The following is a 16,927-nucleotide window of genomic DNA, read 5'->3' as shown; positions in this document are numbered from 1 at the left end:
AGCAAAAGATTCGTATTAGTTTATCCAAACTCGTTTAAAAAATATTTAAGTTTCATTCTAAAATTTTGTATTTTATTATATATTAATTATTATTTATTAGTTTATCCAATGCTAAATCCCATTTTGGATTAATGTTTTTTTCCACACGTGACTTTCATGCATTGCTTGTTATATTCCAGACCACTGTGCGCCCCAGCTGGCTTTTGCTTCTGCCTTAACGTATACGCAACGTGTGCAGAGAGCACAACAACAGTTAAAACGAAAGAGAGAGAGAGTACCCGAGAGAGCGAGAGCCATTGCGCTCTCATTGCCGCAGTATTGTTGCTGTGTTTCTGCTCTGCCCGAGTCTGGCGGTGCGGCGCGACGCGGCCTGGCCTGGCCTGCCTGGCCACATGTATTTTCCAGGGGTATTTCATCTGTGTGCCAATCTCGGGCCCCATTCAGTTTCATCTGAGACTTTTGGCGCAGCGGTCGATACTGAGGGAGAGAGAGAAGAGAGAGCTCCGTTGAACAGGGCCCCAAGAATACGAGAAACTCAAGCAAAAGCCCGTGGAGAAACACCAAATCAAATCGAAATTGAATATTTTTGTGGACAAAAAAATAACTAAAAAACAATACCAGTGATAGATAAAGTGGAACTCGAGTGTGCTGCTTAGTGTTGTGCTCCTGCTGCTGCTGCCAGAAAGAAAAGGAACTTGAGTGGAGTGTTAAGCGCTGCTGACGAGGCACTGAACTCTGCATTTTGCCGTCGCTAATTGTACATACTGTCCTGCAGTGCCGCTGACAGGCGACCATCCAGAAATCTGCCCGGAAGGAGAGAGGCGCTTCTTCATTCCGCACATTCTAATCCCGGGGAAATTGTTGGCCTGCCAAGCCTCAAGCTGGGCGATTACCGCAAAATGACACGTGTCAGGCGCATTGTGGTGAGTGAAACATCTGCCCCCCATCCAACGCACAGAATACAGTCATCCTTCCTGCCTTTAAAATTGAACACTTTAAACGAAACCAAACGAAACCAAACGAAACACCACCCCAGAAAATTCCCTGCACACAAAAAGCAAACATACTTCACCAAATTTTTGCGGGAGGGATACTCTTCGCTGGCATGCCTGTCCTTTTGCCTGTCCTGACTCTCCACCAAATTGAATTTCGCATTTTAACGCGTTTGCATGCCAACTCTGTATCCTCCAAGAACATCCGCTAGCCTCTAACTCCTAACCCCTAACCCCTAACCTCCTTGATCCTGCTGTCTCTTCTCCTCATCTGCCCCGTCAGTGAGTAATTTTACTGCTAATTTTATATTTATTTTCATTTTCCATCGAATTTTGCGCTCTTTGAACTTTTCCCAACATTCATCGATGGCGACGCTGCCTGTCGACGGGACTCTGCAGCTAATACCCTTTTGCCGCAGGATATTAAGCGAGAGCTTTTTGACCTTGTCGCCAGCGAGTGGGGAGGAACAGTTTCTGATCCTAATTTCTGGGAATATTTAATGTAATTATTGGAAAGGATATAGATTGTGGGTTGTATCGCAGATCAGCTGCAATAACTCAGCTTAATTCAATTGTTTTTTGTGGGTGGTAGAGAGAAGATGCCTCAGATACCCCCAAAGTAAAGCCCTCCTGCCATCGATAGCCAATATGCTCAATCGACTGGCAAATACTTAGGGTATCTGGTCACCTTCTGTGTGGCTTGGCACGAATTTTTATTTTACGATTATTGCCTCCTGCGAAATGCGAACCAACAGCAGCAGCAGCAACAACAACATGCACGTGATGTACAGAGTCCTGTGTGTGTTTGTGTGCGTGTGTGCATGGGGGTTTCCCTTTTACGCGCTTACTGGCCCAAATTCTTAAGGTTAAATTTGAGCACAGAAACCGACACAGACACAGTGCCACAGCAACAGACACAGACCTTATCACAGACCATCTACTGCCATCGTGAAAAGCCAAGTTTGCTGCCAAAAACAGACAGCGGAAAACCAAAGAATGTAAGAAATCTCGCATTAATTTCCAAACAGTCTTTATCTAAGCCTTGAATTTGACCAACTTTTTGGCTTGGCCAGCATATCCCCGAAAACCAAAAAAAATAAAAAAACCAGCAAAAAGAACAAAAAGAACGAAACTAAAATGAAGAGAAATCAACCAGAAAGCGCGGAGCAAGCAGTGAAAAATGAAATGCAAATGCAGTTGCTGGAATTTCCGCGGAATTTTTCCCTTTTTTTCCAGTCTGAATTTTTTAGCTCTTAGGCTTATTTTGGGCCAACGGGAGGTAGCGGCTGCAACAAGGCGCAAAGGTATGAAAAGCCTGGCGAACAAAAAGCGACGGAAAATGCCGGAAAAAATGGCAGAAACAAACAAAGGAAAAACTGAAAAGGGAAAAATGTCAAAACAAGCTACTAAAGCGATTGGCGTGACGGAACGGAACGGAACGCAACGAAACGGTGAAGAAGCGGGGCCAGGAAATAGGGGAAAGGGAATTTCGGGGCCAATATCAAGCATACGCCAGGTTGGACACCAATTTGGGCATGGAAAATGCGTTCATGCTGAAGTTGATTGAACCCCGGTAGGGAAATGAGAGGGAAAAGGCAGGGAAAAGGGGAAATGAAATTCCATAAAAACTCGAAAATTTATAGTTGAAAAGTTAGTCTGCCGTGGGAGGAACCCCATCTGTTAGCCAGGCTAATATCTCAGCAGAAACTTATCTTGCACACTGTTCGGCGTACAACTTAATTTGGGCAACTTGTCGCTAGAAGTTCAGCCATTAAAGATCATCAATCTGCCCCTCATTATTCAAAATGCCACCCCACCACTACTTCCCTGCCAGCCCACTCTTTGGGGGCACATTAACCTGTTGTCAGGCATTCGCATTTCAAAGATTCCTTTTGGTCTAACACACACACAGAGAGAGAGAGAGAGAGCGAGTGAGAGTTCCCCCCCATCTTCATTTACATCCTGCAGATACAGCAGCGCACACACACAAATCAAATGTAACAGGCCCTTGGAAAGTGTCCTTCTTTTTGCTTGTGCTCCTCCCAAGGGGGCGTGGCCTTTAGCCATAGCGCGTCACGTTTATCACAACAGGGGCAATAAATTTTATTCGCCTTGTTCCTGGGTTGCGCCACCAACAGCAACAGCAACAGCAACATTTTATGGTCTCTTCATTTTCGACAGCTGCAAACATTTGGATTCGAATACTTTTGCATACTCGATGGAGCTGCTCCTCTCCAGTCAATGCACATTATTATCCGGAAAACCCCAAGACATTGTCGAGGGCGGGAAGTAGGGCGGTACAGCGCAGAGAGAACAAACATTTTATTTAGGCATTTTGATTGATGGCCATAGGCTTGACATTCCTTCCATGACAGCGCCAGAGCCAGTGTCAGCCAGCCAGCCAGCCATCCATCCATCCATCCACTCGAAGAAGAGAGCCTTCGTGTTTGTTCGGCGTTTTAATTAAAGTGAGTGAGAAAGGGGGTAAGGAAAATGTACAGCGGGATAGGGCATATGGGGATAAGTGTTGGGGCAACGAAAATGTCCGGGGAGGTAGGAAAACTATGCTGGGGAAACAACTTTTAGCCAAGGCCACAGGCATCACCCACAGAAAATATTATGGTTTTTGCGGATGGATGGCTGTGGATGGATGGGTGTGAAGCGTTTGCCCTCAGGTCTGATTAAGGAGCTTAGTTCTCACACAATCATTAGGAAAATGTTTGTGTCTGGGCCAGACTGCAGATGATGGCAGTGCAGCTGCTTGATGATGGATGAATGAATGATTTTTTGTTTTCTGTGGTTTTATTTACAGGAATTCAGCACAAAAAAATCAACCCATAAAAAACTTCGAAACTCTGTCCTTTCCATTCACAAATCTCGGCAATTACTGAACCATTTTGAATACCCAATTTGCGGGGGCAATCATGCCGCATTACGTATACGCACTGTCATACCGCAGCACTGAATTTTAATAGCCTAGATTATGTACCAAAAAAAACTGAATGAAAAAAGGAATCTACATTGCTGTTTTTTTCGCTCTCTCTCTCTCTCTGCGTAAGCATATTAAAGTTATGGTCGCCCAATGTCCGGTTATGGCACGGACCAAACGGACCATTAGGCAGGTGCGATGGAGGATGCGCGAATTTTCCTTATTTTTTTTTGTGTGTGTGTGTGTGTGTTTGGCTGGCTGCTGCTGTTGATGCCTCGGCTGTCGCTATAAAATTGAAGTGCCAAAGCCAGCGGGGTGTCAACACCGCAATACAGCAACAGCGACAACACTCACAACAGGAACAACAACAACAACAACAATAGCTGTTTCCAAAAGCAACACAAAAGGCTGTCAAAGGCGGAGGAGCCCGCTTGCTGGCAAACCAAATTGCTTTTTGCTGTGCAAACTGCTGGCCAACACACACCAAAAGGGGGGCGCTGGCAGGCCCCGTAGCCGTGGCAGTGGCACATCCAAACACAGGCAACTGTCAACGGGAGTCAGGCAGCAGCAGCAGCAGCAGGTGGCAGATTAGAGATGCCTTCGAGTGTCGTGATCGTGAAAGAGAAACTATCTTTAAAGGGAACTATGAATTGGTATAATGGTTTTCTAAATGGTTTCCACAGCAATTTCAATAGGTTTTTGCTAGCATTTATTGCATCTGAAATTCATTCTATAATCCCTATTTTAACTGATGATTAACTAGGAAACTTTCCTTCCTTTTTTTTGGGTATCATGGTGAATTTCCTCTCGAATTTCGACTTACTGTCTTGACCTATCACGTGGCCAACTCCAGGGCATAATTAGGTAAACGAAAACTCGCGGAAACCTCTGGCAAAAATAATAAAAAGATATCTATAGCATCTGTCCGGGTTCTATATATAAATTACATTTTTGTGCACGCGCACATTTTGGTGTTTGCATTTGGGCCTTTTAATTAAGCTAAACAAACGCCAGCCGCCACCGAAAAAAAAAAAACAATTAGATACACATCCTGGTAGATCCTGCGGAACATTCACACTCTTGCAGATGAATAATTTTGCAGGGCAGGACCCAAGTCAGGATTCAGAGGCTGCCGCCTGCCGCTTCACACTTCATTTCATTTCAATTTTAAGTTCTGTGTGTGGCGCAGGCTTCGTTTTTTTTTTTTATTTTTCCTGCTTTGAGGGCTGGGGCTGCCAATTATGCCAGCAAGTTGCTTTATTATAACCATAGCCGTAACCGTGCCCGTGCCCGTGCCCGTGCCAAGAGGTACCTTCTCCGGAATGGCAGCCATTTCTTCACTCAATTCCACGTAATTGTGCTCGTCGACGACGCGTCGTCTTGGTGTTGCTTTATTAAACCTTAGCAGCGCAATCACCCAAATGAGCGCACTCTCACACATACATCTAAATATATACATATATATACAGACACACACCCTTAGAACGTTATAGCCAGAGATATATCTCCTACCACGGCGACGGCTTGTACGAGGGCACGTGCAACATTTGTATTTAAATTTGAATGCTGTGCCTCCTCTGCTGAAGAACTGCTTCATACGCCCTGCATACACAGAAACTGAGACAGAGAGAGAGAGAGGCAGACACGTATCCTCCATGCACAGACACCTCACACAAAGCTACACCTCACAGATACCCTGGCAGGACTCTGGCACAGATACATTCATGTGGGACAGTACCATGGGGAGACACCACCATCACATTAGACCAGCTCTCAGAGCGCAGAGCATAGCAGCAGAACATCTCAGAAGACGCAACAATTTTGAGCTTGAGACGGTAACTGGAACAAGGTTTGCCACTAAAGTTGTGCGCAAATAGAGCAGGGAATATATACATATATAATCAAATATTAAATGAACAGACAAGGGAATCCTGTCAATTTCTTCACTTTATTTCCAGATGTTATTTGCCCAAAAACTTGCACACAATTCCATAGATGATTGATGAATAAATCTCTTGCGCACAAAGAGAAGAAAACATCTCTGTAGAAACTCCAACGAAAATACTCTCGTAATTCACTTAAAAACTTTTGAGAGTGAGCAATTAAACTGTGAAAATCATTAGGTTTCCCGGACAAACATATTCTTCTAGGCAAATGATTCTCAAAAGTTTCACTTAGCGAGGGATAGAGAGAAAGCGAGGTTGGAGAAAGTCTCAGTGCCTGCTCTGAGAGCAGAACTTAATCAAAGTTTGCGGAAAGTTTATTTGCAGACAAGATTTGAAGCCACCCAACCACACAGTCACTGCCAGCCCGCCCACTTGGATGCTGCTCAATGCCATGTCCATTCAACCTTGTGGAGCACTTGGCCAGGCCACGCCCCCCAGATTGCCCAGCAGAACTCCATTCCCATTCCCAACGTGCACCCCAAATCCCCGAATGATTTCTAACATTACATTCGGACCGAAATGCGTTCACATCAAACTATATAACACGTTCATATTTCTTACGGTTCGTTAGACATTTAATATTAAAGCATATTGCTGACTGAGTTGCTTTACCTCTGCTGCCTTCTGCCTGCTGTAACCTTCTCTTGGAGAGAGGGTATGAGGATTTTGAGGGGAGAGAGCATACAAATATGTGTACTTAAGTGTATGTTCTGGATACAGCAATTTTCTTTGAATGTTACTCATTTAGTTTCCATTAGAACAATGAATCTGCAGCTCCTCTTCTGGTTTTCTGAAAGTGTATAGTGGGGAATTGGGGATTCATTTCTTTGAGTGTACGCACATGCATTCAGGTAGTTTGTCTTAGGCATTTTTCTTGGGTTTTCCCGGGCACATTCCTCAGCCTTTACGAACGCTAAATGATATGCAAATAAAAACGTGGCTCGAGTACGTGGAACACCCTTCTAGGTTCATGTGTGTGTGTGTGTGTGTGTATGTTCGAAGAATCCCTCGAAGTCGAGTGAAGGGCAAAAGGGAGCAGCCGATCCCAATGAAGCCAAAGCAACAGCGCATGTGAGTGAAAGCCAAAGGAAAGCCGATTTGGGGGAGAGCCAAAGGAAAAGCCCATTCGCGTGAAGGCTATTTAAATTCAAATTTAAATCGTTCGCCTCACTTGAGCGGCGTAAATTGTGCGCCTTCGTGGCATATGTTCGTACTGTGGAATACTGCGCGAAAACTTTTGTTTGTTCCCCCAACTTAATTAACATAATTATGACCAGAGCGAGTTTCGAGTTTCGCAAAGTTTTTGCTCATCTTTTTTTGCCACTGAAAAATACTTGAGTACTTTTTTTCCCGAAAGGTGAGAGTGCCGTTCTTCAGAGGGGAGGGAGGAGGGGAGAACGGAACCCACAGCTATTTATCTTGAGCGCCCATAAAAGTATGCGGCATAAGTAGTGCCGCAGAAGGATTTTCCAGTAACAGGCAGCAGCCGTCGCCCCAACAACTTGCCACACACACGTGCAGAAGGATGCAGAAGCACCCCAAACACCCTCTCACACGCGTAAAGAACTTCTGCAGCCTCACACACACACACACACACACACACACCACACAGCTCTGCTCTGTCGAGTGCACTTTCCACTTTCACTTGGCGCTCGCTTGTTGACTGCTGCCGCTCGCTGCCTGCCTGCTCCCTTCCATCATAAGAAGGAGGTAGGGCTCCCGCTCTACTTTCATTATTTGCGTTTAGCTCACCCAAGTCTCACATTACACACAGCTACACACACTGAAACACAGCAAGAGAAAGCGAAAGAGAGAGACAGAGAGAGCCCCACTAAAACGTGCACAAAGCACTTTTCATTGTCATTTGCGCCTCAACGTACGAGTGCCACATGTGCCGGGCCACCGAATGCGAATGCATTCTGTCGTCTCTGGCATCTCTGATGTCCAGCCACTAAAAATTACATTTCAACAGCCATTTCATCTGTCGTCATACTCTTCGAATGGGCATTATAGCCCGCACTTTCCACACAGATACAGTAGCTGATTATTCAGATGGGCCCATAAAGCGTTTATTGAGTGATTCTTTGCTGGAAAACTGATTGAATCTGAATGCTTTTTATGGGAATGTGCATCTCGATGACTGAAAGTGAGAAGGTGGAAAGATGGGGGGGCGTGGAAAGACATTTCGGTGGATGATTCGTTTTTTTTCTCACTCGAGGAAAAGAGCGAAAGTATTCAATTATTAATGTGCAATAGTTTGGATGTTGTTTTGCATTCATTTAACATTCATTTATTTATTTGAATAATATATGAAACTGCCAATGTTTAGTTAATAATTAATTGCAAGCTTTTCATGTGGTATATTTTCCACAGCTAAAAATAAAAGTGCATAAAAGTTTCGCCTTTTCTGCCTTCAAGATGCTGGTATTTTGGTCATTGTTTATTCTTTTAGCCTGACAACATTTTGTGCTTACTAACTGGTCGCCCACTACCCTCCCAACCCCTTCGTAGCCTCCAGACATCCCTACCGTTACCCCCCACCCCCCATTGACCACCCTGACCATCAGGCTTTCCTTCAGCCCCTTTCAACCCTTTTCGGTGGAACTTATGCAGCAAGTTTCTGCCATTTCATCCTTTTGTATTTGTATTTGACACTAGCTTTTGCCTCTGTTTCGCTTGCGGGTAGAGGGGACATCCAGTTTTTGTCATGTTTGTTGATTGTGAAAGTTGCTGAAGCGCTTTTTAACAGTTTTCGTGACACTTTTCAGTGCCGTATGCACAGGCCAGAGCCATAGCCAGTGCCAGTGCCATAGCCAGAGCCATGGCACTAGGGGCATGTATATTTAATGTTTTTGTTGCCGCGGGGCAGGACACCAGTGCCAGTGATATGGCGACCATCGGGGGATACCAGAGACAGTGCCGGACATCAGTGACATGGCATGTCCAGGGCTGACCTTAATGCACAAGTGACATGTTCGAGTGGAAAGCCCAACCAGCCACCCACCCCTAACCGTTTGCAATGTATATAATGCAATTTTCCGGTCATTTTAAGCGGCCAATTCGAAATGAATTCCATGAATAATTTATAAGACACGAACAACTGCAACAGCAACAGCAAAAGCAAATGCCATGGCTAAGGGCAAAGCGATCAAAAAAAAAAAAAGAAACGATTATCAATCAATTGCAATAGCAATTGAAAATGGAAAATTATGATGGGTGGAAGAGGGGCAGAATTCCAAGAATCGCAGCGCTGCAATGCAGTGGTTCGATTGCGGTTCCACAATTTAAACCGTTTGCTGCCCCCTCCCACTGATTTGCCCGTTGCCGTGTGTCCGCTGGTCGCATTGCATGTGGCAAGGACGTTCGCAAAAGGTTCCCATTGCCTCATTCCATTTTGTAAAGTGCATTTGAAAATCGTTTTTGATGTTCTGTTCTATTGTGGCCTCCCCATCAACCCACCCTCTGAGAATCTATCAGTTTTCATCGAATTGTTGGCAGCGTAATGAGTTTTTGTGGCCCCGGCTTATTAAGTCGCTTGTGCTCTAAATGGAATTTTCCTCAATATATATCTATGGTATTCCTATCACAAAAGAAAATGCAATTGAAAGCTTCACTTTTGTGCGGGTATATAGAGAGAAGCGGACGCGATATGTGTATGTGAAATTATTTTCAGGTGGTCGAAAAAACCTGCGGGTGGTCTTCGGGTCACACAAACGCAAAAATGCAATCAATATTCAATAATGAGATCATTTATGGCTCCAAACAAACGCAGATGGTGGATTTTACGTCAAATTTATTTCTAAAATTTGAAATGCATTAATAATGCATTTCGTCAATCGTTTATAAATAATTTAACATTTAATTATTGACTATTTTCAGTTCAAAATTTAAACGAAGGAAAAAGCAAAGCCACCGTTTGTTTTCCGTATTTATATTTTGCAATATACTTTGAACTTAAGACATTTACGAGTGCAATATGCAACCATTACCCAATCCAGGCATTGCCTCACACCCACCCACAGATTTTGCCCCCTAAATGTACACACATACTGGTAATGTATATGTATATATTTATCTGTTCTTTCGAGAACAAATTATGCCCCATAAACATCAATCAGCGCGCGATCTTCGTTTCAATTGAAAATGTACTCGAGAATTGCCAGCTAATGGTGTATTTTCAATTCCATATTGGAATATACAGATATACATACATACATATACGTATGTATATATAGCTATTGGAAATATCTATTGTGTGTGCGGCTATATCTACAGGTTAATATATTATCTGCCTGATGTGGTCGACATGGAAAACCATTTGGGGCTTTAATAAATTTTGTTTATTCGTACTATTTCTTTTTTTTTAACCTTTCAGGGGGTAATATATGTGTTTGGCGATTAAGGGGTAGCAGGTAAAATACGACTGTGTTGGAATAGCAGACAGGAAATATAGCAGCAAGAAACTTTGATGGAATTACAGACGTGCGTATTAAAGAGATATATAAATAGATATATCCTATTAATTCTTCTGAACTGTTGGAAATACATTTAATTTGGATTAATTCGGATCTTTCTCTAAGCATTTTTAATTGATCGGTATAGGTATCTGTATAGATCTGTTAGTGTTATATCATCCAACTTTATTGAATTTCTTTGAATATCAAAAGATAGTTCCATAATAGAATCTCTATATCGTCCAGGGTATTTTCACCTTCGATTTAATCTCATATCCATCCCCATCTCTTGTTGTTCTTATGCCATTGTTAAAGCATTTTTCAATTATGCTATAAATAATTTGCTGGCGTATTTTAATTAATGTGCCTCGCACTCTGTGCGTGTCCGCCGTTTAAATAAATAATGTTATTTAATTGGAATATTTTTAACGCGGTTAAACCACACAATTCCGTGGTAAGAAGATTTCCAATTTCAATTTTATGGGAATTAAATTGAGGGAGCCGCACAGGCACCAAAGGCACATCTACTACTTGGTGGCGGCGGCAGCTCTACCAATGCCACTGATCTGTCTGTCAAACTGTCTGTCAAATTTCGGGGGCGCTGCTGACCTCAGAAATTGATGCCAAAATCATCTCCATCGTCATCTGCTTTCACCTAGAGAGCAGAGCACCTCCCTCCCTCCCTTCCTTTTGGCGGGCTTTGTTTGTTGGCTTAATGTAAAATATTGTGTATACGACGAGTTGTACATTAAAAGCTTTGTGCCACAATAAGCAAAACATTCTCCTGTTATTTATAGTAATTTAGGGAGGGATTATTTTGCTGTGGCATGGGCCTGGCAGATCTATAATGTGTTGTCGTGGTCGTGGCCTTTGCCTCTGCCTCCATTCCGCCAGGGATGCTGCTACGAGTAAAGTGGCAAGTTTTTTGTAGGTGGAATAATTAATTTGAGGCTGGGATTCTGCTGACAACATGGGAATATATGCAGATTAAATATTTACAAACGGTTTATGCAAACTGGAGTATTTTCATTGAATTAACGAGCTGATAGAGAGGCTGAGAGATTAAATAAAAATCAATGAAATTATTCTTATAGTAATTTTCTTCCTAGGAATTGTCTTCCCTCTGCTGTTATTTGTAATTTTCCTGTGCGTGTATTTATTGTAGAATATTCATTGCCCTCTGGATTACTAAGAGAATAATTAAAAGACTCGGCGCAAGTCTTTATTTAGTAGTAAATCTATCAAAGACACACGAATAAATACGGATAAATACAGGCCAAGGAATCCAGTAAATCGCCAGGTACACTGACCCTACACGGGATGGGTCAACAGCAGTTTTACTTACACTTTGTTTATCCATCTGTGGGCTCAGGAATGGTCTCTACATCCGTATTTACTTTGATCTTTATCAGAAATCGAACATTTGCGGTTCTGTTTATGAATCTGCATGCACTCTTGCCATCGTCTCTCTTCGAGTCTGCTGCCAGCCATTGTCTACCCCATCTATTGTCTCTTATTGTCTCAGGGTTAAACATTTTCGGTCGTGGGGTCCCTGTTTATTATTGTAAAATATATTTCCCTGTACAGGGGAGCGCACGCTGTTTGTTTTAATAATTCTATGAACGCGCACGCTTGCCTTGCCGACTGTTTTTGCCTTCGTGGTCTTGACTTGACTTTTACAAGGTGAAAAATGTTCTCTGGAAATGTGGGTCATAAATTTGCACTGAAATTACAGCCAACAAAAAAAAAAACAAATAAAAGAGGAGACAAATCGAAAAACGAAGCCAGTGACAGCGACTTGTCTGTTCTTTTTAGTCATTTGTTGTCTTCTTTCAGTCATACTCTTCGAAAGAGGGAAAGCCGAGAGGGAAACACTTTTGGGCCTACAATTTGTATACTGTACAAACTGTAAAATATTGTACCGACAGACTAGGAGGGTATTTAATGCCTCGGCTATCCAAAGGCTTTCCCTTCCTGTTTGTTTATTTACATTGGCTGACTTTCGTTCTAATTTGGCTTTTATGCCTCGCTTTACAATTGGACAAACTGCTGTCGCTTCTGGCTCAGTTAACTAGACTTGTTCCAAGCGGCTAGTGGAGAGGAGGGGATGGGAATGGGAATGCCACTTTCAGTTGTCTCTGGGCCATCTTTTTACTGCTTCCCGTTCTGTATTCTGTGTATTGCTGTCTGGGCAAACATGTCGAACATTTTGTTTGCCTCACTGGGCAATGCTTCTCCTCCGCCCCCGCCTCTCAACCAGGACTCCATTCTGAACCATGGTGGGCCCTGCTTTAGCTTAGCCTTGGACCTGCCTCTCTTTGCGCCCTGTTTATGGGGGGCCGTAAGCCGACGCGTCGTCTTGTGCTTGAAGTCTGTTGGCCATAAAGTGTTGGCGCCATTCGGCGGAAGTATCTTGAATCAACCAGAGATGAGCCGCCAAATCAGCTGGAATATATCGTAGTAAATAATTTCATGTTGCTGCGAGAGTTGCGGGTAGAGAGAGAGAGCTCTACTCAAACCATTTTCATGGAAAATGTTAAGGGGAAAAATGTCAGTTATGAAGAGATTTAGTAGGTAGATGGATTCGATTTTAAAGGGTTAATTGACTGAGAGAATTTCCTGTGACGAATTCCCGCATTCTCCTCCTTCTAGGAAAACTTAAACCTTGAAAACTTTCCCCACAAAGAGCATGCCTGGATTGTAAAAGTATCAACTACTCGCACGAGTGTCCAAAAGTTCATCTCTGACAGCAACAGAAAGACACTTCAATCTGAGGGACAATCCGAATGCCGGTGGCTATGGCCGGACGAGTATATTTGGCATTCTGTTCGGGCATTGTTGCTCGCTATTTTCGGAGAGAAATGCGAGAGGAAATGACAGAGCGAATGAATGGCCCTGGCAATGAAAGTGGAGCCTGGAGCCTGCCTTCAAGGCTTACCGAAGGCTCAGGCGCGCAGTCTTTTTCATGTCCTGCCATAAGAGACAATTTATTTGGCTCTGCTTTAAGCCGGTCCGGGGTAGGGTCTGCTCTGCTCTGCCTCGCTTCAAGCCAAACGCATTTATTATTTTTTCTTAATTAAATCTTAATTTTTCCTCATCACGTGAATGTGTGTATGTGTGTGTACGTGGCCTTAAAATAAATGTATGGCTGCTGCATTAAAAGTGTTGTATGCAACGTGCAGCAACAATAATAAAATTGCAGGCCAAACGACAGGCAGTTAAAGCTTGACTGCACCACTATCGTCATTGCCACCAGCCACCAAACCCCAAACACCACCCCATTGACCTCCACTGGGGCTACAGTGAAACCCGTTTAAGGAGCGGAAGAAGAGGCGACTCTGGGTGCTTGGTGCTGTGTGCTCCTGCTGTGGGTGGTAGAATGCCACTAATTAAGCCTAATGGCGCATGAAACATGCATTAAAACTAATGTGCAACCACCGTCGCCGTCGCCATCATGCCACGTGGGGGGGGAGGCTGTTGTCGCATTGGGAACGCCAATGGAAGCAAGAGTTGGCACTGCCACTGCCTTTGCGTTTGCCCCATTTAATGATGCCCGCCTAATTTTATGCTACGCAATATTTCGTTGTTGAAGTGTCTTTCGTGCAGAACGTAATATATCGCTGTGAAAGTGTTGATGAACAGAAAAGAAAGTGTGGTGCTGTGAAACGCACCCTTTAATACCCTAGATACCCTTTAAAATGGGATTTTTCCTACGCAAACTTTAATCATTTTTCACACAATTCAAAGATTAAAATGCAATTTCCCAATGCATTCAATCAAATGCATTGGAAGCTTCAGTGTGGTGCATGATTACCTCAAAAAGTCTTTGGCCAACTTTCAAGTTGATTGCAGTTCCCTAGCCCCATCCTTCCTATATGCTCCAGGGAAGCCAGCAGCTACAAGCGATTCGCTGTCAAGCGAGCGGCGAACCAGCCACTAATGAAACATTATGGCTGTCGTAGACCATCCACCGCCCCAGCCACGCCACACAAATCCACTAAAAACGTTTACGGCTTACGTGCAGCATGGGGCTGACTGCTGGGACCAGGGTCTATGCCATATAAGTGGCACGTACCAGCAGCAGCAGCAGCATCAGCAGCAGCAACAGCAGCACCATCGACTGTGGCGGCAATGTCAAAAGCCACAAAAGTGTCCTCACAAATTGCTTGGGTGCAACACGTTCTCGCTGCGAGAATCACCCGCGCGCTGTTTGGCTGCAATTGATTTTCCCTAACCCCAATACAAAAATGATCTCCACGCCACACACAGCTTAAGTTCTCTTCTCTTCTCTTTTTTTTTTCGTGAGGTTTTCTTTTAATATAATCAACAATTCATATACTTTATGGTTGTACTCTCTCTGGCTGTGTCTCTTCTGTGATGTTTTGCCGCTTCATTGAAGCAATAAATTTAAAATTCTGTGAAAAATGCCTTAAAAACGATATGAAAATGCACACATATGACAATGACATACGAGTGTGCGATGCGATGCGAGTGGCGCTGCTCTGCCCGTTTGCGTAGCACTTTATGAAGCAGCAGCAGCCACTGCCACTGCCACTGCCACGGCCACGGTACTCGGCTCTCAACCGGAAGGGACTTACGCACCGCTGCATTCGGGCCGGAAGTCAGCCAACGAGAGCGAGATAGAAACAATAAATGTCAGAGGAGAGCAGCACACGAATGAATGTCAACATGTTGATAACAAAATACAAGAGTCCTCTTCGGGCAGGAAGAACAAAAAAGAATAACTTTTATTTTGAGCACAGAAATGAAAATAGGAAAATCTGTGGAAATGTGGGAATGTTGTGTGGGGGGCATGTGCCGCTTATGAAAGGTTGCATCATAAATTACATTTAAATGCCTTTCCCAAGGTAAATGTTTTGTTCCAATTTATGCAACAGAAACAAATGAAAAGTTTTCCCAGCCTAAGTGAATGCAATGTGTCGTTAGTTTTGGGCTAAAACTGAAAGCTAAATTTATTGGATATTTCATCTATAACTTAAGTTCTTCCGGGAGCCTTAGTGAATCTTCCATTCAACACTTTTTCCATGGGAATTAACTCCCAACTTCATATTCATGTTGCGGCTCATTGCTCATCGTTCAGTTTATGGAACCCATAACTTGTGCATGCGAGTAGTTCGGCTTCCATGAGTTGCTCTTATGGCTTTACGACGCAAGTTGGGGTTAAGCGTTGGAGCACACTTAATGGCTTAGATCACACTTTAGTTCATGGTAATGTTGGCAGCTTGTACCCCCACAAAATACACAGTTTTTCCATCAGCAGAACATAGGGTATCGTTGCTTTTTCAGTTGCACTTGTATGATTTACTTTATGTTTCACGGGGGAGAGTTTTTAATGGCTGGAAATACTCGTATATATATTCCCTTTTTGTCTCCTCTCTGGTCAGCAGCAGTTTCCCTACATTTCTGTATGCCGGCAAATATGCAATGGGTTTTGCTTTATTTTGCAGTGCTGCATGGAATTTTGTTGAATGCTACATTGTGTCTAGTGGAACAAAAAATGGAAAATCATTTTTATGAAAACAATAAAAGCAGCCCCAGACCCGCTTGGCTGCTCACGAAAAAAAGTACAAGAAACATAACACAAGAAAAAACTTCACCCAACAATTTTGGCTACGTAAAAATTAATGAAATTTATGTTGGCTGCTATATCAGACATTTCCCATTGTTCCCAGGAGTGATCTTTTGTATGGGAATTGTTTTCTTCTCTTATATACATAAATACTCGTTCATACTTTCTTTTATTTTTTTTTTTTAATTTATAGTAGTTCTGGCATTGGAGGGTGTTGGCATTGGGGTTGAGGTTGAGGTGAAAGCCAAAGCCAAAGCCAAGAGAGTCCCCGACAATGGCTAAAAGTTTGTGCATTGTAATGCGTCCTAAAACCCAGAGAGCGCACACAGTGAATGCTCCCTAAAGATGACTAAGGCGAATGGCTAACAGACTACACACTTCCCTTGCCCCTCTTGTCACTCTATCTCGCTCTCTACTGCTTGGCAACAGCTATTGTAGATTATGTGTGTGTCATTGGCTATTTAAGCCAAAGCTCCGCTTAGGGGACAAGTTTCATTGTGTCTTTTGTTTTTTTTCTTGCGAAGGAAGGAAGTAGCAAAAATGTAGCACAGGAAAGTGGATTGTGAAGCAATTTCGGTATCATTTGTCTTCCTCAGTGCACTATGAAAGCTAAAGCTTGGTGTAATTATACGTATGCTCCATACACTCTTGCAGATAGAAAATAGCTTTTCTTTACTTGGGGATTATGGGTAGGATAACACGACGCTGATCCTCTTGAGTTTTTGGCAGGCAACAAAGTGTTTCTTTAAGCAAATTTTTAACGATTGAAGAAGCTATACAAACTATCTATCAAACGCTTTTGCTTTAACCTCTGAACCCAATGAACCAGCCTGTAATCCAACCATCACTCCACTTACTCTGTGGATATTATGCCACCTATTCCCCTTTATCCGTCGTATACTGTGTGTGTGTGTGTGCATGCATTTTGCATAATAAGCTGCTTAGAAAAAGAAGCAGGAGCGAAGAAAAAACTTGCCATAACTTAAATTGAAAATGTAATGCTATTAACACTCCGC

At 43.2% G+C, this 16,927-nt stretch overlaps 1 protein-coding gene across 3 annotated transcripts in view; it reads left to right on the top strand.

Annotated features, from left to right (window-relative positions):
• The first annotated feature begins 278 nt into the window (after positions 1-278).
• The window catches only part of LOC111080796, a 34,692-nt gene continuing 18,043 nt past the window's right edge, over positions 279-16,927 (top strand). The window contains exon 1 of one of the 3 annotated variants that reach the window (XM_022376613.2): positions 279-923. In XM_022376613.2, coding sequence (XP_022232305.2) covers positions 900-923 — 24 coding nt within the window. In that variant the 5' untranslated portion in view covers positions 279-899. The remainder of the gene's footprint in view (positions 924-16,927) is intronic. The other 2 variants (XM_022376612.2, XM_022376614.2) reach the window with 2 other exon arrangements.

This window comes from Drosophila obscura, unplaced genomic scaffold (assembly GCF_018151105.1).
Source record: "Drosophila obscura isolate BZ-5 IFL unplaced genomic scaffold, ASM1815110v1 contig_179, whole genome shotgun sequence".
Classification (NCBI taxonomy): Eukaryota; Metazoa; Arthropoda; class Insecta; order Diptera; family Drosophilidae; genus Drosophila; species Drosophila obscura.
Note: the sequence above shows the minus strand (reverse complement) of the source record. Positions and strands in the feature narration are given on the sequence as shown.